The following is a 27,295-nucleotide window of genomic DNA, read 5'->3' on the forward strand; positions in this document are numbered from 1 at the left end:
CAGAGTTGCCAATAAAGGACACCACACGTAGTAGCTGGATGGCTGACAGGAACATTGGGAGGATGGAATCACAAAGGCAAAGGGAGAAAGAATTACAGTTAGTGGAGAGTCAATGGAGTCCTCTCACTTAGAAGCCAGGAATGAAGAAAGAATATCGAATTTGATCATTAGGAGAGCTTGGTAAATTCAAGAGTGCAGTTTCTGCAGAGGGAAAGCAGAAGGAATAAAAGAGTACTGAGGAAGGCCATGGAAAAAGTCTGGCGAGTGATTAGGAATAGCAGAGTCAGCTAGTAGAGAGCGAGGGCAGCGGAAGCAATGGTAGGGCTTCCTGGGAGGGCTGTCTTTATTAGGTCTGAGGGGAAAGAACTGGTGTCTGTGGGCGGAGCGGGCGGAGAAATGAAGAATGCTTGGGAAAGAAAAATCAGTGGCAACGGGAAACCGCGGAATCCATCGGTAACTCACACTCGTGCGATTTCCTGTATGCCAAGCCCTGCTCCAGGTGTCTTTGCGTGTAATCACTCATTTGTTTCTCAAAAACCCTGCGGGGCCAGTTCTATCTCTGGCTTATAAAAGAGGAAATTGAGGCGTTAATCTGCCTGAAATCACGTAACCTGTTGGCACAACCGAGATTCGAGCCCAGTCTGGCTCCCGAGCCTCCGCACTGAACCACCAGACTGCCCTGCTGCTCTTTCGGTTGTCATTGTTGTTCAGAAATGTATTTAATTTCATTACAGAAGTTAACCCGAACCTGCGAATTACTGGGTCTAAAACTATTACATATTTTGTATGTATTCGATAATTATAAAAATCCCTCTTGAATAATAATTCACAGTAATTTAAATATTCTCCCTTTTAGGCTGTGCATTATGTGTGACTCTTCCGATGAGTTTATTGAACTTTTTCAGGTAAGTACCTTATTATTTGGGCAAGAAGTGTGACAGTTGTTACTCAGATGAATTTTAGGATCTGTTTTGCTTTTGGAATCTGGACATTTTGAGAAGGTCATAAAGCTGTATTTTGAATCTGGGATGAGTTTAAGACCATTTAGGGTATCTACGGTGGCTGTGTGGTCATTTCAACCCCAGCACAAACTACTAGTTCTTTTGTTACAGTTTTTGGTTCACCAGACAAGTCTTCTAATTTGTCATTTTTTGTGAGTGAATTGGGAAGGAGTGTGTTCCCGTTGAATAGTGACAGGTTTACGTCCTTTTTAGAAATTGATGGTAAGTTTTTATGAATTGATTCTGTGTAAGTTTAGTCAGCATGATCATAAAATTAAATTTCTGAATTTGTGTAGTTTAGGACCAAACCCCGGATCTATGCTGACTTCCAAGTCGCACTATATAAAAATTCCCGCCCCGAGGAGTGGGGCCGGGGATACTGTGGGAGTTGCCTGGACAGAGTTCATTTCTCTGATCTGTACTTCACCTTTGCTCAGCCCCACTGAATTTTCTTACGGGCCCTGAAAGTACTTGGCTGTTTTCTCTCCTTGGTAATTTGGCCCCCACCTCCCTCTAGTGCTGTCTCCTTTACGTGAAACACTTGTACTTCCCACTTCATCCTTCGGTTCTCAGATCTGTCTTGCAGAATCCTCTCTGTCAAGCCACACTCTGTGAATCTTCCCGGTCCATGGCAGCTGGCAGCCATTCATAGAAACCATAAAATTTAAAGCTCTGAAGGCCTTAGAGATTGAGACATTTCCTCTTCTTCTAAGGATGAGGTCCTCATCAGGCAATATCTTGTCCAGAATCATGTTGTCAGTGACAGAACCAAGATGAGAATTTGGGGCTTTGTTCAGATGAGCAAACACGTATGGGAGTGTGTGGCCAGAGACAGTGAGATATGCTAGGACAGTCTCAGTGCAGAGTCGTCCGCTCTTAGATTCTCTGTCACTTTGTATCATAATAACACAGCCAGGTACTTGCTAGTGCTGTTTTGTGTTCATTTTATTTCCCCTCCTAGAGCATAAACCTTGTAAAACAAAAGATCAGGTTTTATTTATCTTTACGTTCTGGAGGCCCCGGGGTCAGAACACTTCCATTCTAGTCCTGGCCCTGCCACTTGGTAGGAAGTTATATAAATTTGAATTCTCACGTTGTCACTTAACCTGTCTGTAAAATGGGGTTTAGTAATGTTGGTTCTATGTATGCTGTGGGATTATTGTGAGTGTAAATTAAGAGGATAAGTGCGAAAAAAGTTTCAAAACTACAAAAGTTACAAATACGGAATGATTTTTATATTGTAATAATGTTCTTTGTATTACTTGATTTTTTTTTTCAGAAGCTATAAAAATAACACCTTGAAACACAATTCAGTCTATGAAGCTATGGTTCCCTTTTTTTCTCCATGTTTGCTATTCATTTTGTCTACAGCATGGATCCTTCAGTCACCTTCAGATATTTTAGAGATACATCCTAGACTATTCTACTTTATGGTTGGAACAGCCTTTGCCAACATCACAGTAAGGTTTTTTCTTTTTCTTTTTTTTAATGTTTATTATTTTGAGTGAGAGCACATGCAAGGGAGGGGCAGAGAGAGAGAGGGAGAGAGAGAATCCCAAGCAGTCTCCTCGCTGTCAGCGCTGAGCCCAATGTAAGGCTCGATCTCACTAACTGTGAGATCATGATCTGAGCCTAAGCCAGGAGCCAGATGCTTAAGCTGAGTGACTCAGGCGCCCCAGGTTTTTTTTCATTTAAGTCCTATCTAAGGAATATATGACAAAATGTGATAATTGGAGAAATCTTTAGAATTAAAAATAGATTTTAATTTAAAGATATTTTACAGTAGAAACTTTAAAGAGTAATAAACCCAAACACGAACATGCTAAAAATTATTTTTACCTTTTCCAGATGGCTGCAGATCTAATGATTAGTTTAGGGAAACTAAAAAGGGTTTTTGAGAAAACACACACACACACACACACACACACACACACGCACGCACACATTTTTAAATCAGCTGATTTTAAAATTAAGAACAGGTGTAAAAACTTTGTAATAAATACAACATATTTTTCAAAAGCCCTTTCTCTGCCATGGCCCAGCAACACAGCAGCCAGGAGAGATCGGGCGCAGTTGAGAAAGACCTTAATAGTCCTGACAACCCGGGAGCATGTGCTCTAGCTCTGGTCAGGTCCTTAATAACTTTTTACTTTAAAAGCTAGCCACTGAGCTTATGTTTCCATGTGTGTAATATGTGTTCATTATCACCGGTCCTACTGATTTCACAGGGTTTAAAGATCTGAAAATATTAATACATTGTATTAAAAAATTATCTCTGAAGGAATAAAAGTAGATTTGAGTAAGGTATTGGAAGTAAAGGAAGCCAGAGAGGTTTTGAGGTGTTAATATGACAATATGACTGAATTGGAGATAGCATCTCTTCATCACTATAAAGAAATTTAGGTGTATGGAGCTATACAGGGCTATTTTGAAAGTTCTTTTCAGATATCACACCATCTTAAAATCGGGAGAAATTCCTTTTATCCAAACTGTTACCTAGTGGAAGAATCCCTTCTATAGCATCCTTACTAAATTATTTTCCAGCCTTGTCTGACCCACACTCTGAGAGTCCACGGGTTTGGAGGTGGGACAGGGGTTCCGTTGGGCTTCTGAGCAGTTGAGAACTTCTGAACTTAATAATGTTGTGTAACTGTGTTGGCTCAAGTACTGGAATGCTTTTAATGTTGGAGTGACTTGTTTTGAAGTGCTTAGCTAAATGACATAGCAGATAAAGGGCTAGTATCCAAAATCTATAAAGAACTCACCAAACTTCGCACCCGAAAAACAAATAATCCAGTGAAGAAATGCACAGAAGACATGAATAGACACTTTTCCGAAGACGACATCCAGATGGCCAACAGACACATGAAATGATGCTCAACGTCACTTCTCATCAGGGAAATACAAATCAAAACCACACTCAGATACCACCTCACGCCAGTCAGAGTGGCCAAAATGAACAAATCGGGAGACTATAGATGCTGGCGAGGATGTGGAGAAACGAGAACCCTCTGGCACTGCTGGTGGGAATGCAAACTGGTGCAGCCGCTCTGGAAAACGGTGTGGAGGTGCCTCAAAAGATTAAAAATAGATCAACCCTACGACCTAGCAATAGCACTACTAGGAATTTACCCAAGGGATACAGGAGTGCTGATGCATAGGGGCACTTGTACCCCAATGTTTATAGCAGCACTTTCAACAATAGCCAAATTGTGGAAAGAGCCTAAATGTCCATCAACTGATGAATGGATGAAGAAGATGTGGTTTATATATACAGTGGAATACTACTTGGCAGTGAGAAAGAATGAAATCATGCCATTTGCAGCAATGTGGATGGAACCTGGGTACTATGCTAAGTGAAATAAGTCAGGCAGAGAAAGACGAATACCATATGTTTTCACTCATATGTGGATCTTGAGAAACTTAACAGAAGACCATGGGGGAGTGGCAGGGGGAAAAAAAGTTACAGAGAGGGAAGGAGGCAAACCATAAGAGACTCTTAAATACAGAGAACAAACTGAGGGTTGATGGGGGTTGGGGTAGAGGGGAAAGTGGGTGATGGGCATTGAGGAGGGCACTTGTTGGGATGAGCACTGAGTGTTGCATGGAAGCCAATTTGACAATAAATTATATTTTAAGAAAATGAAGTGCTTTGCTAATTAAATTTTCATTCTTTTTTTTTTTTTTTTTTCCTTTTCCCTAACTTCAAGTGTCAGCTGATTGTTTGTCAAATGAGCAGTACTCGGTGCCCAACTTTGAATTGGTTGCTGGTTCCTCTTTTCTTGGTTGTCCTGGTGGTAAACTTAGGAGTAGCCTCCTACGTTGAGAGCATTCTCCTGTATACCTTAACAGCTGTTTTCACTCTGGCCCACATCCATTATGGAGTACGAGTGGTGAGTCATCTAGAGCAAAATTGGTTCTATTTGGTTCTTGTAAGTAGTAGAAAAGTGGCGAAGGAAAAATTTCAAAAGAAAGTTGCTTATGAAAGTAGCTGGAAGAATTGGGATAGTCCCTATAAATATTGGATAATATCCAGGTACATAATATCAGATATTGTTTCTCTGATGAGTATGTTACAGTAACTACAAATAACTTTAAAACTCAATAGTTATTATGAGGAGTTCTTTTTTTTTTTTTAGGTACAAATGTGAACTGTTTTCTTGGTGAATGGAATTGTAAGCTCTTGTGTGCTTTTAGTTATATGAGACCAAGTAATCCCATTTGTTGATTATCTATTTCTATACTTTTTAAAAAATTTTATTTATTTTTAATGTTTATTTAATTTTGAGAGACAGAGAGAGACAGAGACAGAGCACAAATGGGGAGGGGCAGGGAGAGAGGGAGACACAGAATCCAAAGCAGGTTCCAGGCTCTGCACTGTCAGCACAGAGCCCGATGTGGGGCTCGAACTCGTAAACCATGAGATCATGACCTGAGCCGAAGTCAGACGCTTAACCGACTGAGCCACCCAGGCGCCCCTATTTATTTATTTTGAGAGACAGAGACAGACAGAGAGTGTGAACAGGGAAGGGGCAGAGCGAAGGAGAGAGAGAGAATCCTAATCCTGACATGGAGCTCAAACTCAGACGGTGAGATCATGACCTGAGCTGAAGTCAAGAATCGGATGTGCAACCGAGTGAGCCCCCCCGGGTGCCCCTGTATACTTGCTTCTTTAGCTTTAGGGGAGTTTTTATCAGGAGAATTATAGAAGAGAATGGATTTAAGAAGTATTTTGCAAACCTTAATATTCTCTTCTAAAAAGAGACTAGTTTCAGGGCAAATGGACTAAGGTAGATATAATAAAATGAAAATCAGAGCCATGCAATTTATTTTCTTTTCCTCACACTTTAACATTCTTTTCTAATCATGTATTTTAGCATGGTCTTATAATTATGGTTTTTAATTGTACAGTATTCCAGCAAGGAGATTACTTAATAATTACCCAGTTTACTTAATTATGATCCAGTTATTTTAATCATCTAGGTTGTTTCCACATTTTCACCATTACAAATAAGGTTGGAATAACAACAACAACAAAAATAACAATCTGGAGTAATATATTTTTCTTTATTTTCTGAGGATAATTTCATAGCAATGAGGTTATGTAAAAGGGTATTCATGTTTTTATGGCTCTTAAAATACTGCTTCTATTTGGTATGCTTGTTTTGAAAGGAACTCTACCGTGACTCAGTTTGAGACACATGTCTTCTGTCATAATATTTTAAAATGAGCGCACCTAGGGGCACCTGGGTGGCTTGGTCGGCTACATGTCTGACTTCAGCTCAGGTCACGATCTTGTGGTTCGTGAGTTTGAGCCCTGCGTCGGGCTCTGTGCTGACAGCTCAGAGTCTGGAGCCTGCTTGGGATTCTGTGTGTGTGTGTGTGTGTCTCTCTCTCTCTGCCCCTCCCCCACTCAACGCTCTGTCTCTCCTTCAAAATAAACATTAAAAAAATTTTTTTAAATGAGCACACCTGTCATGCCTTTTACCTTGTATATGTTGCTAAACTTAGGTTTCTTCCCTTAGTGTTCTCCCCAAAGCAGCCTACATTTGTTAGAACAAAGTAGATGAAAAAAATCCACGATAACTATGGATTGTGACATGAGGACATAATCATTTATGTTTTTATTTATGCATACTTAACATAAATGCTTTATGTCAACACTCTTAGGCTTTTATATTTCACATGCATGAAGTAGAATATAGTTGTAAATGTCTTTTATACTTGTTCTAATTTTTTACAACCCTTCAGAAGCATATCTTTGAAACCATACATATACCGAACCAAACCAAAAAACCTTTTTCGTTAAATTACGAAGGCAGTATATTTTCACTGTTAAAAATCTGGAAAATAAATCAAAGTAATTGAAAAAAATTCTAGGAATATCTTTTTTGTCGGTCTTTGTGCTCTCTTGCCACGTTTTGCAACTTCTGACCAGAAGGTGAAACTTGAAAGCTACACAGAACATTCATTTGAACTATTGAAATATAAATGACAGCAACAGAACTAGAACTTTGGTAACTGACACATAACCAAGGTCTTGCCTGCCCACTAGGGATACCCTAACCTAAAATGTAGAGATCTGCTTTTATACTGTTTCATCAGGATTAGGAATGATTATCTAGAAATGCTGTAAGCAGTTGAATAGAGAGTCTATATATGTAAATATTTGACCTACTAGATATTATTGTGTCAACTAACCCAGTAGATTTGGGTGTGAATCTGGGTGGTCTGGAGGGCTCTGGAAGAAATTCTAGATTTGGGAGTTAGGCAGACCCATGTTAAGTCCTAACTTTCCCAGGGTAGTTCTAGTATTCTGTAGAATTCTATAGCCCTCTAGCTCAGTAGCTATCCTAGTCCACAAAAGCCTCTTCATTATTTCTGCTGAGTTTTGCTGTTACAGTCGGTAAATTGTCTCCAGTGGGTGAATTTTGTGTGCTTTTTAAAAATAATTAGGAATGTGTTTGTTACTGTCTCATGTTCTGGTTTTCTATATAGGTAAAGCAGCTGAGCAACCATTTTCAGATTTATCCCTTCTCATTGAGGAAACCAAACTCGGATTGACTAGGAACGGAAGAAAAGAGTATTGGCCTGTAATCTACAGAAGGAAGTACTGTAAATAAGATGCTTGTAAATATTTCATCCATCACCATTGAACTAAACTGATCTGCTTAACAGACACGGGAACTCAGTGTGTATAGTACTTGGACAAATGATCTGAATTTACGAAATTTTGGACCTACTAATTCCCAACTTACTTTTTATAAAACTGTGTGGCATTTTGGTTAGGCATAATGTACTTTAGACCAGCAAAATGTTTCTAGTGATGTTAGCTTCATGAGTCCATGATGTTTTGGTTCGTACAGAGTTAAAGATGCTTTGTTTTTATTTTTAGAGCCCCAAGATTGGTTTAGGAACACTGATAACATTAAGAAAACCACAAAATGTTTTCATATTTGATACTGTTTCAGTAGTAGGTCTTTTGCTATGGAAGTTATCAATAGCCCAAATCTAATATGGGGAAAAGATAAGAGCAAGTTACTGTTAGCCAGAGATGCCAAATGATTACAGAACAATATACAGTTGCCAAATACTCATTTCTCTTTCCCATGGAAATGCCTTTTGTCCTCATGTGCTAAGAGAGCTAATATATATATTTAGATTCTCTAGTATTCTGGCTCTCTTTCTTGGGAACAGATCTTGACAAATGGTTTAATTTAATTTAATTAAAAAAAATTTTTTTAAGTTTATTTACCTAGTTGGAGAGGAGAGAAAGAGAGCACAAGTGGAGGAGGGGCAGAGAGAAGGAGAGACAGAATCCCAAGCAGGCTCCATGCAATCAGCGCAGAGCCTGATGCGGGGCTTGAACTCACTAACTGCCAAGATCATGACCTGAGCTGAGATCAAGAGTCAGACGCTTAACCGACTGCACCACCCGGGTGCCCCCGGTTTAATTTTCTTTTAAAGAGAAATATTCTATTGAGACTTAGTAGAGAATGGATCATAATTGTAGCTCACACATTAACATGGTTCATCGTTTAAATGTATTTTCCCCCTCAGCGGCAAGTTGGTGAGATTTGGTGCCTGCGAACTATGATTATATGAATGCATGTGACAGTCCCAGTCCTGTGATAATTACTCGTAAGGAACACAGATAAACTTCCTTATAAGAGAAATTTACCTTGGAGTTAGGAATCTCACGAACCTCCCTATGAATTACTGCTATGAACCTCACTCTGAAATTAGTTTCCTGATTCAATTTGTTCTTCCATTCATCCGTCCTGTCTCTTTTTTGTGGAGGAGAGAGTGCTGTGTTTTTATTTCATACAGGATAAGGAAGTAGAAATTCTTTCTTCCCCAACTTGCCCTCTTCTCCACTTCCCCAGTTGAAGAAAACTTTTGAGATATATGCCTTACTTAGTATCTACTCTCTTTAAAATGACTTGGAATAATTTTTGAGGTTTACTGACAGGGGTAAAAATCCCTTTGACTTCAATGTGGTTGTTTTTTAGATGACACCTTCTCATGACTTTCTTCTTGACTTTGTCTCCGTGTAGTTTGGTGGTGGTGAAATTTACTTGCTGATTTTCCTTTATTTTCCACTGAATGAAGTTTGTGCTTGAATGAAGAGTGTATCTTAAACCCTTTTTTTTTTTGGATGGATTGCACTTGGATAAAACTGGCACCACTGTGTTGATATGTAATTAAATTCTTTACCATTATTTATCTATGAATGTGACCATCGTTAAATTTAATTGTAATGTATTCCTTTTTAAATTTCAGTCTGCTGCTTTGTAAAAATAACTATAATTGATATTTCAGTTTTTAAATTTGTAAATTCTAATCATTGTCATCCAGTTTATTAGAAATGAGGAGTCAAGGAGCTAACTCATGGTTCTGTACTCATTTTTAAAAACGGCTTGTAAAGGTTGAGGTATATCTGGTGACTTTTTCTGAGACTGAAAATAGGTGAGAAATTGATGCAGGAAAATGTGGGTAGTGATTCCATGTTTGTTAGTAACTTGCCATCATGGAGGTCAGAGGATGAATGAATTAAGTAACGGTAACTCTATTTTTTGTATACCTTGTTCTTTGTCATCTGCAAAATTGAACTGGATCAAGTGTTATTTTGGGCCGGGAACAAAGCTTCATTCAAAGGTTTCTGAGCTAATCATTTTACTATTTTGTTGACCTTGTACACAGAATGAGAGTAATCTGTATTATATAAGGAAAGAACTGATAAATATTTATTAAATGACAAATTTGGACCACAGGCTTTCTTCACCTTGTACAGTATAGTTACACACACACACACACACACACACACACACACACACACACACACCCTTTCTGGCATGGGGTCGTGTCCTGTACTTCTGGGGCTGTTTTACCTCAAAGTGTGTTTCTGTTCTTTTTCTACTGCATTAAGTTTATTTGAAATTATTTGTGCCTGTACTGTATATTTCCCTACAGTGGTAAAGAATTATGCCATAGTTTCATTGGCACCGTTAGATGAAAGAAAGGTGGCCGTCAGCAAGATAAAAGTGAAACTGAGTAACTGTTTCAGAATACTGTGGACTTGTGCATCGTTGGTATACTGCTGACGTTTTCTTGGTTTCGTCTGCCATCTTGAAGTGCATCTCAAAAGCCCCATTTGTTACGTAGTGATACAGCAGCTGAAGCAGGACTTCATTACAAATAGCTCTGAGCATTTGTGTCTTGCCAATTACCACCACATTTCCAAAGTATAAATATAAATATACAAGATCTTTCAGGCTTCTGCATGATATTTTGGGGGTGAGTGGACCACCCCAGCCTTTCTCCCAGCATACGCTGAGCTGCCTTTAGGGGAGCAATGGCGTGGTTGGCCACACATGCATGTTTTCTGTCCATTTCAGAGTAGAGTGCCTTAGCCAGGCCGGAGGTTTCCTTTGTGTCTCTGCGGACCAGAGTTACCCAGACCTGTGAGAAGTTTCTTGTCCGGTTATGGTATGAAACGTGCTCTTCGGTGCTTGACAGAAATTAATTCCCCCACATTTGAGGGGGGCATGGGATAGAAAAATCTTTACCTGACTAGAGTATGTTATTGCCGTCTTTCCCAGTCCTTTACTAACATTCGTGACCGTCAGTGCATCGCACAGTTTAAAATTGTCACGGGTTACAGCAGCGCTCCTCCATTCGCACACAACCGATGCACACAACCGCGTAATACACAAACAGCAAAATCGTCCTTGGCATTTGAATCGCACCATGCTTAAAATGCTCTTAATTCTAATTTTAAAAAAGCTCCGTGCTGATTAGTCTAGAATGTACTTGTGCTACTACCAACATGTCACTTATTTTAGTAGAGGTTTGGGGAAGAGGAGTGTACGTCTAGGGTTGCCCACATTCTAAGTAGGTACCAAAAGAGTATTGATCATGACCCGGAGTCTGGGCTCTGGGGGAACATGTAAGAGAAAAAGCAGGCATCGGGTCCACTTTAAGGAGAAAAAGGGGTCACCTTAGTGCCCAGTGATCCTAGTGCAATACAGAATTTAAACTTCTCACATTTCAATTTGAATCGTCATTCCGCCACTAATTTCAAATTCAAATGTGAATTTGGAGGTTTCCTAAATGCTCAGTTTTCCAAGAATTTATTTTGTAGTCCGTTGAAAAACCTTTGGAATGTACCTTGCTTGCCAAAGTAGACTTTGATTCTATCACCTGTGGAAAATAAAAAGGTAAACTGAAGGTGTTTGAGTCAAAGGCTCCATTTCCCCTTTCCATTCTAACTAGAAGCCTGTGTGTGACTCTTCCTTTCATTCTTCTTCTGGGCTTCCTTTGAACTTGCCACCACCGAGGACAGAGGCGCCAACTTGCTCTGTAGCACCTAGATATTGCCACATTCCAATCTCCTTGATTGCCTTAGATCTCTTTGCTGGTCTAGGACTGGGAATGTGCTGGAGGCAACAGAATGAAGCCGATGGGCTAGAACTTTTGGCTGTGGGTCCCCAGAAAGGCCAAAAATAAATACAGAAATCTTTGGTTGCGTTGATTCCTATGTTCAGAGTGGCCTTTAGCAGTTCTGGACTTGGTTGAGCACTCTGTGGGAGATTTGTGAAGTCCAGTTAGAATTTTCTTTTTCTTCTCAAGTGTCTTTGTAAGGCAGCATGCCCTTTCTTGAACACCCTGTGGGTGAATAACCTTCCTAAATTAGCTGCCGGTACTGGAACCTTCCAAGAGGAATTTTAATTAGTATGCTGCATTTGAAGCACTTTGACATGTATATTTTAAGTGACAGTTTTAACAGGCAAATGGTGTTAAACTAATCACCGTGAAACTTGAATGTGTGATGCTCTCTATGTCTTAGGAAGCTTAAGTAAATTTCTGGTTTTTCTTTTATTAATTTTGTGACCCATGTGACTTGCGTAGTTTACTTTCCGTCTTTGACAGTGGCCCAGATGACTGGCATTGGCAAGCAGTTACACTAGGGTTTCTGGTAAATCCTGGTTGTCGAGCTTTTCCAGAGAGAGTGGCGACATGTACCTTCTTCCTCGTGTGAAGCCATGGGAGTGGAATCTGCTGGCTGATTCGTTGCAGGGCTTCCACAGTGCAAAATAAACGTAACCTTACTTTCTAACCCACATGCTAGTACTACGCTTTGCTCTTCAATAAACAAATATGCGAGAGATAGTAATCTAGCGGATTTTTCTGGTTTGTTTTTAAGCGGGGACCTGCTCTTAAGACAGAGAGATCTTCAATGAGCTAATATTTAGGGAAGCAGAAAATGTTCTGCCATCTGTAGCCTTCTCACAGGTGGCCGGAGTGAGGAGACTGTGTTGCATTCGGTCAGAAAGGCCGGGTTCCCAGAATTGGAAAGTGGCACGTGGACTGATTTTAGAATATCTTAACAAGGGCTTATCCCTATAAGAAAGTCCATATGGACCTAACAGAAGGATTGTGTGGTCCATTCACATTGTCTTACTCTTCACAGAATCATTTGTAGAAAGGTAGGCTAAACCAAAGTGGTGCTGTTTTTAAAGCTTGTGAATTGGATCATGGCCTTAGAGTACCTAATGCTACATGGAACTTAAAGTCAGTATTAAAGATACCAGGATTGGCTAACTGCTGGGGATGCTTTATGGCTCTTTGGCTAAAGTCTTCTCTTGAGCAGTTTCTATGGGTTAACCATTAAAATTTGGAATTGATTTTGTTTTTTTATTAAAACATACACAACTCGCCATGATCCCAAGATTCTTTTATTCTTGACGAGCACTTTTTAATTCTAAGGAGTAAGTTCTTGACCTTACGTGGAACACATTTAGTTAGTACTTGATATTACTAACTCATTACCAGAGGGATGTTCATTTCACAAGATCTATGAATGTTGCATTTTACATCTGTGTGAATTACTGGTATCATTCAGCATCAGACTTTAACAACTGCTGATTGAAACTGCCCACAGTATTAACATTGTAGGTTATTTTGTTTAGATAACTTAAACGAAATGAGTCAGCTTTCGGGAGACAAACACCCAGCTACATGTAATGACATGCTCGTTCCAAAACGTGCCAAGAAAGCAGACTTCAGTGTTACACTCCAAATTTTAGTTGTTTTATGAAAGTAGCATTTCCTCTGGGTAGTGGGGAAGCAGTGAGTTACCGCCCAGGTACAGACTCCCTGACCCCTACCTCGTCCCCTTCCCCTCCCGTAGGACAAAACAGGTTAAATTTGTAGCCACCTGTAGGAAGAGAAATGGCTACTTTTCTGCGTAAGGCTTCGTGCCCTGTGACTAAGGACAGGTGGCAGGCATCCTGCCGAATCAGTTAGTACCTTGTGTGGCTCGGACCCGTTGCAGTTTGCTGTGTGTGGTATTCTGAAACAAGGACGACTCCGTGCCTTCTCAGGTACCTATTAGCAACACCACTTACGCAACTGGGACGTGTGTGCCACAAGCAGAGTGTGTCAGTGAGATAAAGGGGAACACAAAGTCTTTCGTTTCCTCTTTCAGGTAGTTGAATGGAGCATATTCATAATGGGTCTGTCTAGAACTTGCTGTGTTCGTGGTAAATAATGTAGCATTTATCTGGTTATGTGTGGTGTGTGTGTGTATACGTATTTGATATGTACACATAGGTTTTCTGCATATCTATGTATGATATATTCATATATACATGCAGTGTGCTCTTGATTATCTGCAAAAATGGTACACCCTCGTTAGATTGTCTCTTCCTGTTGACCTAATCGGCACGTAGCCCCTAACTCTGAAGCCTCTTCCTCCTCTAGAGCCACAGTCGTTCCTACTTGCAGTTCATCTCAATCCCCACGGAAGGCCCGTGTGAAATACGTCTCTTTCTGTTTCCCTTCCACCAGGGATTGTGAGCCAGAAAGACAGTTTTTGAAGACGGCTGCTTCCATCGGGTTTGAGTCTTCTGGCTCTGAATGGTGGTGGGGCCCATCCCTGGCCAGAAGGCAGCTCTGGGAGCAGTTGTTGTGCTCAAGAGCTCGAGGGGGGGAAGAGATCTAGCTCTTGCAGAAATGGGGCTTTACAACTCGCTTAAAAGTTCCTTATCTGCAGTGTTGTGAAGTCGTAGACAGTTTGGTCCACAAATAGATCCTATCACTGTTACTTTTGCATCGTTGGTGTTACTGTTCCCCATTGCTGGCCCCGATCGATAATCAAGACCTGACTGTTTCTTGCCAGTGGATTCTGGAAGCCTTGCCTTCTGAACTGGATTTATGTTTATTTCTGCTGCTGTGAACCCCAAAAGTAATGCAGTAGGTTTTAATTTAAAATTGTTTCATTCTATTATTGATAAATATTTATTGTAATAAAAGTAAAGAGTAAATAATTTTTAAATCCTTTTAACTGTTTTCAGATTGTCTTCTTTATTTTTCCTTGGTAGATGCAAGAGGGGAGGGTGCTCTGAGGGAGAAGGATGCTGTCTCAGAATCACTGATTACTTTAGAGCAGCATAGTGCAAGGTTTTTTGTTTTGTGTGTTTAAAGAGTGATCCGCCTGCTTGCTCCTGGGTGTTCTACAACCCTGTGACTTGTTTCAGAAAGCCGAGTACCAGGCAGGTGGCAGTAACAGCTGTTCGTAGTGTCCTGCTCTTGACTGCCCCAGAACTGGGTGCTGGGCAGTGTATAATAATAACCGGGTCACACTTCAATTAGTTGGGAAGGTGGTTGTCTTAAACACATTTTCTCACAGAAAAACGTATGGTATTAATTTCCCAGGCTAATTCCACAAGAATCTAATGACATACACTTAGTACACCCAAACTTTAGTTCAGCTTATAAATCACAAGCTTTTATTTTAAAAACTCCTATTTTCTAACATTGCTTCTGAGAATATTTCCTATCTTTTACATCGGAAGTGGTTCCCAGCTCTGGCAGCAGGCATTTAAAGTTTTTGTCTCTAACAGGCTTTGAAGAAGGTGAGGGGAAGATGCCCCCTATTTTGCCCCGGGGCTGCCTCTCCAGCGGTGTGCTTTTAATCCCTTGCGCCACCCAGCCTCTCGGTCGCCCCAGCAGTTCCTCCTGCCCTTCTGTTCGCAAACCTCGAACACCTAGCAGGTACCTGACACATAGCAGGCACGCACCAGGTAAGCAGCTTGGGTCCGTCCAGGCTTAGACCCTGCGCCTCCAAAGTGTCTTTGCTTTTCTTCCTACTTTGCATCTTTTTTCCTTGCTCCCAAATTTCCTTAAGGAAAACTTGGTATCTGCTCCTTCCACTTGTCTTTTTGCTTTCATTCTGAAAGTTTCTCAAGACCTCCCAAACTTTTAATGCCATGACTGTTTCTTAGTCATGTTCAGCTGGGCAAGCTTTGGCCCAGGGCAAGTTACTTACTTTTTCTAAGCCTCCAATTCTTTGCTTGTAAAATGGGATTAGTAACATTACTGTGATCATGCACATGTGCTGTGAATGATGCACGGAGGTATTTGGCACAGTGGGTGGGTGGTCTGAGGTAGGTGCTCAGTTTCTACTAACATCTAGTTCTCTACTTTTTTTGCCTCTGAACTTTTCCCTAAGCCTGATGACCTACTCATGACTTCCCTTCTTTCCTTTTTGTACCTTTTGTTGTCAGTACATGATGATGGTGAGGCAGTTCTAAAAATAACTTGAAATGAATAAAGTAAGATTGCCTGCTGAGAATCGTAGTAAAATTCACACAAATTGGGAGACAAGAATAAGCCAAGAAATTATGTAAATGTCTGATGAATCCCCAAACCCCAATTGAGGCGATCTGGTGTAATTTTATGGATGTGGAATTAAGTATGTGACTGGACTTGGTATACTTAAATCTAGTCTGGAAAAAGACTGTACGTTGAAGGTAGATGGCCAGCCTGTAGCCTGGCAAAGGAAGCCCATATTAGCCAGAAGGGTTTGCATGTATTACCCCAAACTTACCCAGGGATGGGGGTGAAAGGACTTGACCTACCTAGTCTTTGTGGCAAGTTATACCCACTGTGGGCCCTTGAGTTCATTACAGCCAATCGCACAGCATCAAGAAACTTGCCAGTTATAGTTGGATTCCATTTGTAGATCAGCCACAGACATATGCTGGTCTCAAGCCATAAATAAACAAGCTTTGTATGTCAGTTGCAGTGTCCTGCTCGAATTAGGGTATCCTTTTTTTCTTTCATGAGCTCATTAGTGTAAGTCCATTCTCAAATCAGCTCTGCTTTTGGAGTAGTGCCTACCAATGCGGACCAGACTCTGGATGCTTGTGAGTCATCACGGCAGACATCACCTACAACCCTCCCCCACATCCCTCTCACCCGTGACATTGGCCTGCTGCAGTCTCTTCAGGATCTCCTGTTACGACCCTTTAAAGACAACAACACAACAACTGTTTTATTATGTCAAAAGTGATTTGTTATTTGTAAACTTTTTTTAATTAAAAAAAATTTTTTTTGAGTTTATTTCAAGAGAGACAGAGTAAGCAGGGAAGGGGCAGAGAGGGAGGGGGAGAGAGAATCCCAAGCAGGCTCCACACTGTCAGTGCAGAGAGGGATGTGGGGCTCAAACTTCCAAACCCGCGAGACCATGACCTGAGCTGAAACTAAGAGTTGAAGGTTCAACCAACTAAGCCACCCAGGTGCCTCTGTAAACTTTTTGTTTAGAATAGAAAGTTAAAACCACCTGTGGACCCAGCCCCCAGAGATACCCACTACTTTGTGTTCTTTTTCTTTTCTTGCCAAATCGAAAGCTTTATGAAAGCACTGTATATTTGGGAAAATATACATTTTAATTCTTTATCCCCCTCCCCCCCCCCCCCCCATGTTTTTATTTGAATTCCAATTAGTTAACATGCAGTGTACGATACAGTGATTCAAAACTTGCATATAATGCCCGGTGATCATTACAACAAGTACACTCCTTAATCCCCATCACCTATTAACCACCCCCTCCCCCCACCTCCCCTCTGGTAACCATCTATTTGTTCTCTATATAGTTAAGAGTCTACTTCTTGGTTCCCCCCCCCCCCCCCCCACTTTGCTTGTTTGTTTTGTTTCTTAAATTCCACATATGAGAGAAATCATATGATATTTGTCTTTCTGACTTATTTTGCTTAACATAATACTCTATCCATATCGTTGCAAGTGGCAAGGTTTCATTACTTTTATGGCTGCGTAATAATCCATTGTATATATACCACATCTTCTTTTTCCATTCATCAGTTGATGGACACTTGGGCTGTTTCCATAATTTGGCTATTGTAGAAAATGTATGAACATTGGGGTGCATGTATCCGGTTTTTTTTTAATTTTTAATTTAAATTCCAGCTGGTTAACATACAGTGTAATATTAGTTTCAGATGTACAATACAGTGATTCAACACTTGCATACAACACATAGGATACAAAATCAATGTATAGAAATCTGTTGCATTTCTGTATACCAATAATGAAGCAGCAGAAAGAAAAATTGAGGAATCAATCCCATTTACAGTTGCACCAAAACCAGTAAGTTACCTAGACATAAACCAAAGAGGAGAAAGACCTATACTCTGAAAACTGTAACACAAAGACATTCCATGCTCCTGGATAGGAAGAACAAAGATTGTTAAAATGTCTATACTACCCAAAGCAATCTACACGTTTAATGCAATCCCTATCCGAATACCAACAGCATTTTTCACAGAGCAAGAACAAGCAATCCTAAAATTTGTATGGAACCACAAAAGGCCCCGAGTAGACAAAGCAACCTTGAAAAAGAAAAGCAAAGCTGGAGGCATCACAATTCTGGACTTCAAGTTATATTACAGAGCTGTAGTCATCAAAACACTATGGTACTGGCATGAAAATAGACAAATAGATCAATGGAACAGAATAGAAAACCCAGAAATGAACCCAGAACTAGATGGTCAATTAATCTTCTACAAAGCAGTAAAGAATACTCAATGGGAAAAAGTCTCTTCAACAAATGATGTTGGAAAACTGGACAGCAACACGCAAAAGAAGGTAACTGGACCACTTTCTTGCACCACACACAAAAATAAATTCAAACTGGACTAAAGACCTAAATGTGAGAACTGAAACCATAAAGATCCTAGAAGAGAACACAGGCAGTAACTTGATATTGGCCCTGCTTTGTGTTCACTTTTCTCCTGTCGGTACTATATATATTTCAAGTAAAATTTAGATCACATTCCATATACTGGGCTGCATCTCTCCCTCATGTAATACAGCTTTATGCCTTTCTAGGTCAGCCCCATTCTTGGTGGCTGCATTGGCTTCTATCCAATGAAAGCTGGATCAGTTCCCTTACTGATGGATGGACTTTGGGGTCATGCCAGTTTTTTAATATAATAACTGCAGTGAGCATACAGATACATCTGTGTACCTGTCATTCAGCAAACACTGGTTGAGCACTTACTACACATTAGGTGTTACGCTAGGCGCTATTTGTACAGGGCTGAGTGATGTAATTTTCACCCCTCCAAGGTAGAGCCTCAGGCGCATTATCTCCAGGATAAAAACCACCAACTGGCACCACGTTCTGGATGCCGGTAGGCGGAGCCTGAGGAGGCCTGCGCGCGCACTCCAGCTGCGGGTCAGGTGACTGCACCCTGGCAACGGCTTGTTGCTGGCAACCGGGCGGTGGTCTCGCGGTGTTCCTTAGGCAGCTGCCTGCGGCGGGAGGCACCTGCCATGAATCCGCCGGGGCCCTTGGGGGCCCTGGAGAAGGAGGAGGAACACTCGTCCACCCCGATTCTCGGGCCGTCCATACACTCCGACAACCCTCAGGAGCGGATCCAGGCCCGGCGTCTCCGCATCGCGGCGCGCCTGGAAGCCCGGAGGCGGTGAGCCGGGGGTCCGGGCGGGTCCGGGCGGGTCCGCAGCGGAGCGCCCGGGGTGACGGCGTCGCAGGGCGGGGACGAGGCGGGCGCCTTCCTGGGGCGGGAGGTCCTGCGGGGAGGGGCCGGCGGGCCCCACGTGTGAGCGGGACTTGTTTCTCGATGAAATAGGAAAAGTTTCTTCCAGAGGGTTCAAGCAAAGTATGGGATATTAAGACATTCGATACACCTGTAAAGTCAAAGACGGAAATAATAGTCCCTTCAGCCCTTTTATTGAGACGCTGCTGTGCCATGCACTGTGAGCAATACACTGAAGACACAGGCCGTCCGTGACCTGCCCTCAGAGGTCTTTCCTCCTTCCATCCCAACCTGCCTGCCTTCCACATGCGTTTCTGGAGTGGACCTCAGCTGTCACTTCTGTTGGTCCCAGGGGCTTATCTGGTTGTGTGACACACAACCTCGTTCCCTCGTTCCTGAAGGGTCTGAGACTGATAATCATGACCTTCTCAGGCTAGGGTTGTTGCACCTGTCCGTTCACAGACACAGCGGGCTGTCATAAGGGGGTGCCAAGAGGCACCTGCATAATCTTCTGAATTCCTGAACACCTTCACTGCCTAACAGCACTTATACCTTGTCCTGCTGCTCTGGGTCAGCTACCCTACCATGGTGACTTCTTGTCTGCTGGCCATTGGACACGAGGGGCCCAGAGTGTTGTGGCTGTGTTCCAACAAAACTTTATGGACACTGAAATTTGAATGTCGTGTAATGTTCATGTGTCACAAAACATTCTTAGTATTTTGATCTTGCTTTTCTACATTAGTAAGCTTCACTTTTTAAGAGAAATTTTAGGCTCACAGCAAAATTGAATGGAAAGCACAGGAATTTCCCATATACCTTCTGCCTCCACACACGCACAGCCTGTCCCACTATCAACATCCCCCACCAGAGTGGTACCTTTGTTACAAATGATGAACTTGCATTGACACATCATCATTACCCGGTGTTCATAGTTTACATTATAATTCACTCTTGGTGTTCTGTGGATTTGGACAAAGACGGAGTGACAAGTATCTACCATTATAATGTCATACAGAATAGTTTCAATGCCCTAAAAGTCCTTTGTGCTCTGCCTATTCATCTGATCTTTTTCTTTAACCATTAAAAAGTGTAAAATGCATTCTTTGCTTGTGAGCCCTACAAAAACAGGTGGGTCATATTTGACTCACCTGCCAGTCTGAATGTATTGGATCCGTGTGATGTTTTGTGGGATATCTAGATGGTCCTGATCTATTCAGACTATATTTTGACAGCGATTAGAATTAACATGACCCTGTGAATGTGAGGATTATATGAGTATACATTATTATCTATTCCATGTAAATGTGAACTTCCTGATCCCTTTTCCCGATTGAGGTAGAAAATAATACATTTGGCCCGGTCAGCGGCCACCTTGTATGTACCTAAGGCCACTCTAATCTGCTCTAGCAAAGATACCACACTTGTGTGGCAGCAGCAATCAGGGCTGCTACTTGGGTGAACTTGCAGTATTGACAATCATTTTCTCAGAGCCATCCAGTGTTTGCAGTGGCCAGACCCATGACTTAAATGGAGACTTGATAGGGACCACCCCTCCTGCATCCTTGAGGTCCCTAAGGGTGACACTAACCCCCACCATACCCCCCCCCTTTCTGGTTTTTGATTGTTCGTATGTACTCAGGTGCAGTTGTAGAGGTGTCCATTTGTCCTTCCCTGCCATAATAACTCTTACAGGTCAAGGACTAATGTGGGAATTTCTCAAATTTCTAAGTATGTTAAGGTCACTCTGGTTGCTCTTTGAGGGAATAGTTGGAGAAGCCAGAAGTGCAAGTAAGGAGACCAGTTGGGAAGCAGTTGCATTGGTCCAGGTGAGGGATGGCTGGTCTGGACTAGTTAGTGGCAGTGGGTTTGGAGAGAAAGCGGATGTTACTCAAGACATATTTTAGAGCTTAAATTTCCTGGATTTACTGATTTTGGATATGCTGGTCAGAGATCGGGGGAAAAACAAGAACGGCTAAGTAGATGGTAGTGCCTTTTATTGAGATAATGAAGACAGTGATGGGGAAAGTGAGGCAGGTTTTGGAAATCAAGAGTTTGGCTTTGGACATATTAAGTGAAGCTGGATTTGGGGAAGGCATTAAAACCTAGAGGTCCATTAGACAGTTGGACGTGGGTCTTAAACTCAGAAGAGGATTCTGGATTAGGGATGTCAGTTAAAAGAGTCAGTAGCATTATGATTGTATTTAAAACCATGGGAATGGATTAAATTACACTGGAAAAGAGGATAAAAAGAGATGAGAAGAGAGCTCAGGCCACGCCCTAGGAAAGGTCTGCATTTAGAAATGGATAGAAAAGGAAACTCTGGCAAAGGGCTGTCTTCATTTTATAAGGACGACACAGAAGGGCCAGTTGGTGCTCGTGGAAAATAAGTGATGTGCACCTAATTTAACACCTGGAGCCGGTAATTTTTATAACACAGCTAATAATAATAGCCTGGAAAGAAAAGCAGACAGTGAACGTTTTCTCTGACTGAACTATGAATATAAACAGGCCAGCAAAATAATTCTACAAATAAAAGTAAAATTCGCAATACGAAATAAGAAAATAGTAATGGATCAATACCTTTTAATTATGTTAATGTATTTTTTTTTTTGGCGGCGGAGAGGGGGAGGAAGAAAAAAACACGAAGAAAAGTTTCCACAAGTGTTTTCAAAAGAATTCCGCAAGATGTAGAGAATGATTGTACATAAATGGCAGAACTGAGCTAACTCGGCTACGTGCATGGCTGTCACAGGCCAACTCTATTCTCCTTCTCCATGTTCTGTGAATTAACTTCCTTGTTGATTTAAAGGATAACAGATAGAAAGGTGCCTACACATCGAAGCCTACACATATATTATTAAAAGTCAACAGTAACTGCAGAAATTGTTTAGAACTTAGAGCAACAAAAGATTTTTCAGAAAAGAGTGTTTTTATCACTGATCTTGTTTTGTTCCTGGCATGTGCTGGTAATAAAAAGCAGACTTTTAGTCCCTTGTGTTGTTTTAAATTATTTAGAGGCTCCTTGACTGCCTCTGGTGCCCACTGCCCTAATTGCTTGGGTCTTGATATGCCACGGAGGTGGAGCTTTTGGGAAGAAGCTGTTAATAGAATCGAATGTCATATAAAAATAACAGAATTAATAGGCTAAAGCTCCTGAAAATCCCAATCTCTACCGTCTCAGTTGAAATTTGAAATTCCTGGGAGATGTGATTCTGGAGTAAAAATGACAGATGGAACACATACATTTATCTTGGATCTCTATCAAAACTCCATTAGCGTGACATTTAAAGGGATTAAATAAAAAAGACATAAACCCACGAAGTCAAGCAAAACAGAAGGACTCAATAGCAACAACACTTCGGGAGCTGAGAAGCATAAGGACAGATGGTAGATGGCTTAGCAGATTCAAGAATATGGAAATATAAACTGGTAGCGAGGAAAGCTGAGCGCCCCCTTGATTTACTCTGCAGTAAGTCTGCAAAAGGCCAGGAGATCGGAAGCATCACCTTCATATGGAAGTAGAGGAGAAGAAGGGGACTAAAATAAGGTTTGGAAAGTTAATAGTTGGGTGTCAAGAACCTTTTCCCCACCTTGCACAAAAGACTGGGAGTCTGGAGGAAGTAAAATGGAGGATCTGTGGTTTGGGGCATGCTGGACAGAGAAGAGGCAAGAGCATTGTCCTCAAAGCAAAGGGGGGCACCTGGGTGGCTCAGTCGGCTGAGCGTCTGACTCTTGATTTTGGCTCAGGTCATGATACCAGAGTCATGGGATCGAGCTCTGTGTCTGGCCGAGCATAGAGCCTACTTAAGATTCTCTCTCTCTCTCTCTCTCTCTCTCTCAATCTCTCTCTCCTGCCCCCCTCTCCTGCTCACACACACCCACTCTCTTTCTCTCAAATAAAAAAGAATTAAAAAAATGAGCAAGGGGGTTCTGTGACCATGTGCACACTGGAGATGAGACCTTGCTTTCCTTCTGCCCATTCCGGAAATTTGGGCAGTTGGAGCTTCACCTCGCAGGCAGGAGATTGACATCTCTCTGTAGAACCTGAGCAGCCTGCAAGGAAGGATTTAAAGGCACTGAAAGCCAGATTTGCACACCAGGCCATCCAAGTAGATCGTCCTGCACTGAAGTTCACTGTTAAGCTACACCCTTGCATTCAGAGCTTTCGTTCAGCTTTTCAGTCTTATGGGGGTAAGGTAGCCAATGATTTCTAGATGTCTGAGGAAAGTCTTTACCATAAAAGGTAGACACCAAAATGAACACACAGAAAAAACAACTCAGAGGAACTTGAGACTATGTAGGAAGAAAGGGCAGTCAATGCTGATGCAACAGCCTATCATTAAGATGATCCAAGGAGAAAAAAGAAATGATATTGCAACCATGGAACAAGAATGGGATGCTGTTGAAAGAACAAAATAGAGCTCTTAGAAATTGAAAAATGTGATAGAAATGGAAAACTCTAGAAGGGTTGGGAAGTAAAGGTCGTGGAATCACATAGAAGATAGAGCAAATAGAGAAACTAGTAGAAAAAAAGATTTTTGAAAATTAGAGGACTAGTCCAGGAGATCTAGTATTTCTTTCTATTCTTTAAGTGTTTATTTTTGAGCGAAAGGGAGAGAGAGTGTGAGTGGGGGAGAGGCAGAGAGAGAAGGGCCAGAGGATCCAAAGGGGGCTCTGCGCTGACAGCAGAGAGCCTGATGAGTGGTTCAGACTCGAGAACCAAACCATGAGATCATGACCTGAGCCAAAGTCGAACACTTAACCAACTGAGCCACCCAGGTGCCCCTAGGATCTCCTTTCTGGATCCTTAAAGAAAGGGCAGAGCAAACAGAGGGGAGGAAATTATCACTGAAAGTATTTGAGAAAATTTATTAGAACTGAAGTTTATGAGTTTTCCAGCTGGTGGGGAACACCTGACTGAAAATGTGCAGCCAATGGCTGAAAGTAGACCCACGCACAGGCACACCATCGAGAAAGTTCAGTGTTACCAAAAAAACCCAAGTTTCAGCTGCCTGTAGCTTGAAAAGCCAATACTCAAGAGACAAGTTTTGATTGGAAAAGAATATGAGCTTTATTCAGAGGGCTGGCCACCTGGGGAGAGGGCAGACTCTAGTTCAAAAACCACCTTAGGTTTCTGCCTGGCCCAAAGATTTTTAGAGTAACTTTAGCGCAGTGAATCAGTAAAAGGAGAACACAGTGGTCCCTAACACTTCTTCATTGCAAGCAGACGCAATGGTACCAGCTAGACGTTATCATGGCAGTGAGAGGTCAGAGGTGGTGCCTGGGGTGGAGGGGTGGGGGAAGGTTGTGTGAGAGGGTTTGGTCCAGAGTCTTTCTAGGAAACAATGCAATGCATAATCTATAGATACACAAAGAAAAGTTTAATCGATCACTCAGGCTAAAGGAGCTTGCTAAAATGTAAAGACTACTAAGGTGGCTGGAGGGGCCGAGGCAGTGGCTTCAAGAGCACTGAGAACCAAGAGAAGGAGCCTACGAGTTTCCAGAGTGGAAACAACTGTCACATGCAAAGAAAGGATTAAGAAACAGGGCGACTTCAGGTTTTTGAAGTAGCAATGATTTCCAACCCAGCCAAACAATCAATGAAGTTCCAAGTTTTTTACTCCTGAGAAGGGACTTTGATTGGTCAGGAGGTGGGATATTCAAGAAGATGGCAGCTCCATTGAGACCACATGTATGGCAGCAGTGAGGAAGCAGTTTCCCAAAAGAGGGATTCCACTCAAACCCGAGGAGAGAGAAGCCTGGGACAACTCCATTGGAATATGCTAGGTCAGCATCAAACAATAGAAATACAACATGAGGGGTGTCTGGGTGGCTCAGTTGGTTGAGCAACCAACTTGCAGCTCAGGTCATGATCTCACGGTTCATGAGTTCGAGCCCCGCATGGGGCTCTGTGCTGGTGGTGCAGAGCCTGCTTGGGATTTTCTCTCTCCCTTCTTTCTCACTCCTACCCCGCTTGTTCTCTCTCTCAAAATAAATAAATAAACTTTTAAAAAAAGTCATACAATATGAGCCACATATGTAATTAAAATTTTCTGCTGAACCAAGCTTATAAGTAAATTTCTCAAAACACAAAACAAAAAATTTTTCTAGTAGCCCCATTAAAGTGAACAAAAGAGGTGAAATTAAATTTTGTAATTTGTTTTATTTAATCTTCTATATAAAAATATTGTTTTAACGTGTGATCAGTATAAATCATATTGAGATAGTTTGCTTTTTTTGTTTGTTTGTTTTTCATTCAAAGTCTCCAAAACCCACGTAGTTTGTATTTTATACTCACAGCATATTTCGGTTTGGATCAGCCGGCTACCATATTGGACAGTGCAGTGCTAGGAAGGTTAAAAATGATAAGTAAAAGGAAGCAATGGGATTCACGTTAAAACTAGGTAATAAGAATTGGTAGCATAGTTATTTTTCTTTCTGGAGCACTGGTCTTTGCTTCAGGAAGTTGTTGGAAGGCTTTTTAAATAGAGTTGGTAATTAATTGGTGGTTTAAGTAGAAAGTCAAGAGAATGAGTGCATTTTGTCTGATAATGGGAAAGCCATTAACCTGCAACGTCTGAAGACCTGAGTAAAATGGAACAGTTTTCTTAGTAATGGCAAAGAGTAGGTTCAATAAGAACAGGGAAGTGAATGAAATGACAAGAAAGAAAATGAGTTTTTGGTTCGATTTGGAGTTGGGGGGTGGTGGTATCTCAACTGCAGATTTCAAAAATGATGTAACACTATGTAGCGCTGTGCTGAACTTTGAACAAGGGAGTGGAAATGGAAGTCAGTATTACGGAAAAAATTTAAGAGTCGCCTGGATGACTCAGTTGGTTGAGCATTTTTTAAATTCTTTTTATTTTATTTTATATGTATATAATTTATTGTCATATTGGTTTTCATACAATACCCAGTGCTCATCCCAACAGGTGCCCTCCTCAATGCCCATCACCCACTTTCCCCTCTACCCCAACCCCCATCAACCCTCAGTTTGTTCTCTGTATTTAAGAGTCTCTTATGGTTTGCCTCCTTCCCTCTCTGTAACTTTTTTTCCCCCTTCCACTCCCCCATGATCTTCTGCTAAGTTTCTCAGGATCTACATATGAGTGAAAACATATGGTATCTGTCTTTCTCTGCCTGACTTATTTCACTTAACATAATACCCTCCAGGTTCCATCCACATTGCTGCAAATGGCATGGTTTCATTCTTTCTCACTGCCAAGTAGTATTCCACTGTATATATACACCACATCTTCTTTATCCATTCATCAGTTGAAGTACATTTAGGCTCTTTCCATAATTTGGCTATTGTTGAAAGTGCTGCTATAAACATTGGGGTACAAGTGCCCCTATGCATCAGCACTCCTGTATCCCTTGGGTAGATTCCTAGCAGTGCTATTGCTGGGTCGTAGGGTAGATCTATTTTTAATCTTTTGAGGCACCTCCACACTGTTTTCCAGAGTGGCTGTACCAGTTTGCATTCCCACCAGCAGTGCCAGAGGGTTCCTGTTTCTCCACATCCTCGCCAGCATCTATAGTTTCCTGATTTGTTCATTTTAGCCACTCTGACTGGCGTGAGGTGACATCTGAGTGTGGTTTTGATTTGTATTTCCCTGATGAGTGACGTTGAGCATCTTTTCATGTGCCTGTTGGCCATCTGGATGTCTTCTTTAGAAAAGTGTCTATTCATGTCTTTTTCCCATTTCTTCACTGGATTGTTTGTTTTTCGGGTGTGGAGTTTGGTGAGTTCTTTATAGATTTTGGATACTAGCCCTTTATCTGATATGTCATTGAACATCTGACTCTTGATTTCAGCTCAGGTCATGTTGTGGCTCACGAGATCGAGCCTGGAGTTGGGCTCTGAGCTGAGTGTGAAGCCTGCTTGGGATTCTTTCTCTTCCTCTGTCCTACATCTCTTTCTTTCTCTCCCTCTTTCTCCTTCAAAATAAATAAGTAAACATTTAAAAAAAAGAAAAGAAAAGAAAAAAGGGGCTCTTGGGTGACTCAGTCATTAAGTGTCTGACTCTTGATTTCAGGTCAGGTCATGATCTCCTGGTCTGTGGGTTTGAGTCCCGTGTCTGGCTCTGTGCTGCCAGCTCAGAGCCTGGAGCCTGCTTCAGATTCTCTGTCTCCGTCTCTCTCTGCCCCTCCCCTTATGCTCTCTCTCTCTCTCCCTCTTTCTCTCTCTGTCCCTCTCTCCCTCCCTATCTCTCAAAAATAAACATTTAAAAAATCAAGAAAAAATGAGACAAAGGGATCTGCTTATTTCATTGTGGATGAGATGCTAAGATGATGGTTTCATTTTTCTTTCTTTTTTTTTTTTTAGAGGATTTTTAAAAAGGTTGTTTATTTATTTTGAGAGAGAGAGAGAGAGAGAGGGAGAGAGCATGCACAAGTAGGGGAGGGGCAGGGAGAGAGGGAGAGAGA

General features: G+C 41.5%; 2 protein-coding genes across 4 annotated transcripts in view; both read left to right on the plus strand.

The window, feature by feature from the left end:
• The window catches only part of SELENOI (selenoprotein I), a 46,647-nt gene extending 32,298 nt beyond the window's left edge, over window positions 1–14,349 (plus strand). The window contains exons 7-10 of one of the 2 annotated variants that reach the window (XM_060645024.3): window positions 857–905; window positions 2,281–2,461; window positions 4,712–4,894; window positions 7,500–14,349. In XM_060645024.3, coding sequence (XP_060501007.1) covers window positions 857–905; window positions 2,281–2,461; window positions 4,712–4,894; window positions 7,500–7,598 — 512 coding nt within the window. In that variant the 3' untranslated portion in view covers window positions 7,599–14,349. Of the gene's footprint in view, window positions 1–856; window positions 906–2,280; window positions 2,462–4,711; window positions 4,895–7,499 lie in introns of those variants that run through there. The other variant, XM_078444889.2, reaches the window with a different exon arrangement.
• Window positions 14,350–14,467: 118 nt separating this feature from the next.
• The window catches only part of DRC1 (dynein regulatory complex subunit 1), a 46,009-nt gene continuing 33,181 nt past the window's right edge, over window positions 14,468–27,295 (plus strand). Inside the window, exon 1 of one of the 2 annotated variants that reach the window (XM_078444887.2) lies at window positions 14,468–15,088. Coding sequence is in view for 1 of the 2 variants with exons in the window: in XM_060644952.3 (XP_060500935.1) it covers window positions 18,642–18,793 (152 nt within the window). In the remaining variant the exon portion in view is untranslated. Of the gene's footprint in view, window positions 15,089–18,558; window positions 18,794–27,295 lie in introns of those variants that run through there. The other variant, XM_060644952.3, reaches the window with a different exon arrangement.

Source organism: Panthera onca, chromosome A3 (genome assembly GCF_046562875.1).
Source record: "Panthera onca isolate mPanOnc1 chromosome A3, mPanOnc1 haplotype 2, whole genome shotgun sequence".
NCBI classification, from domain to species: Eukaryota; Metazoa; Chordata; class Mammalia; order Carnivora; family Felidae; genus Panthera; species Panthera onca.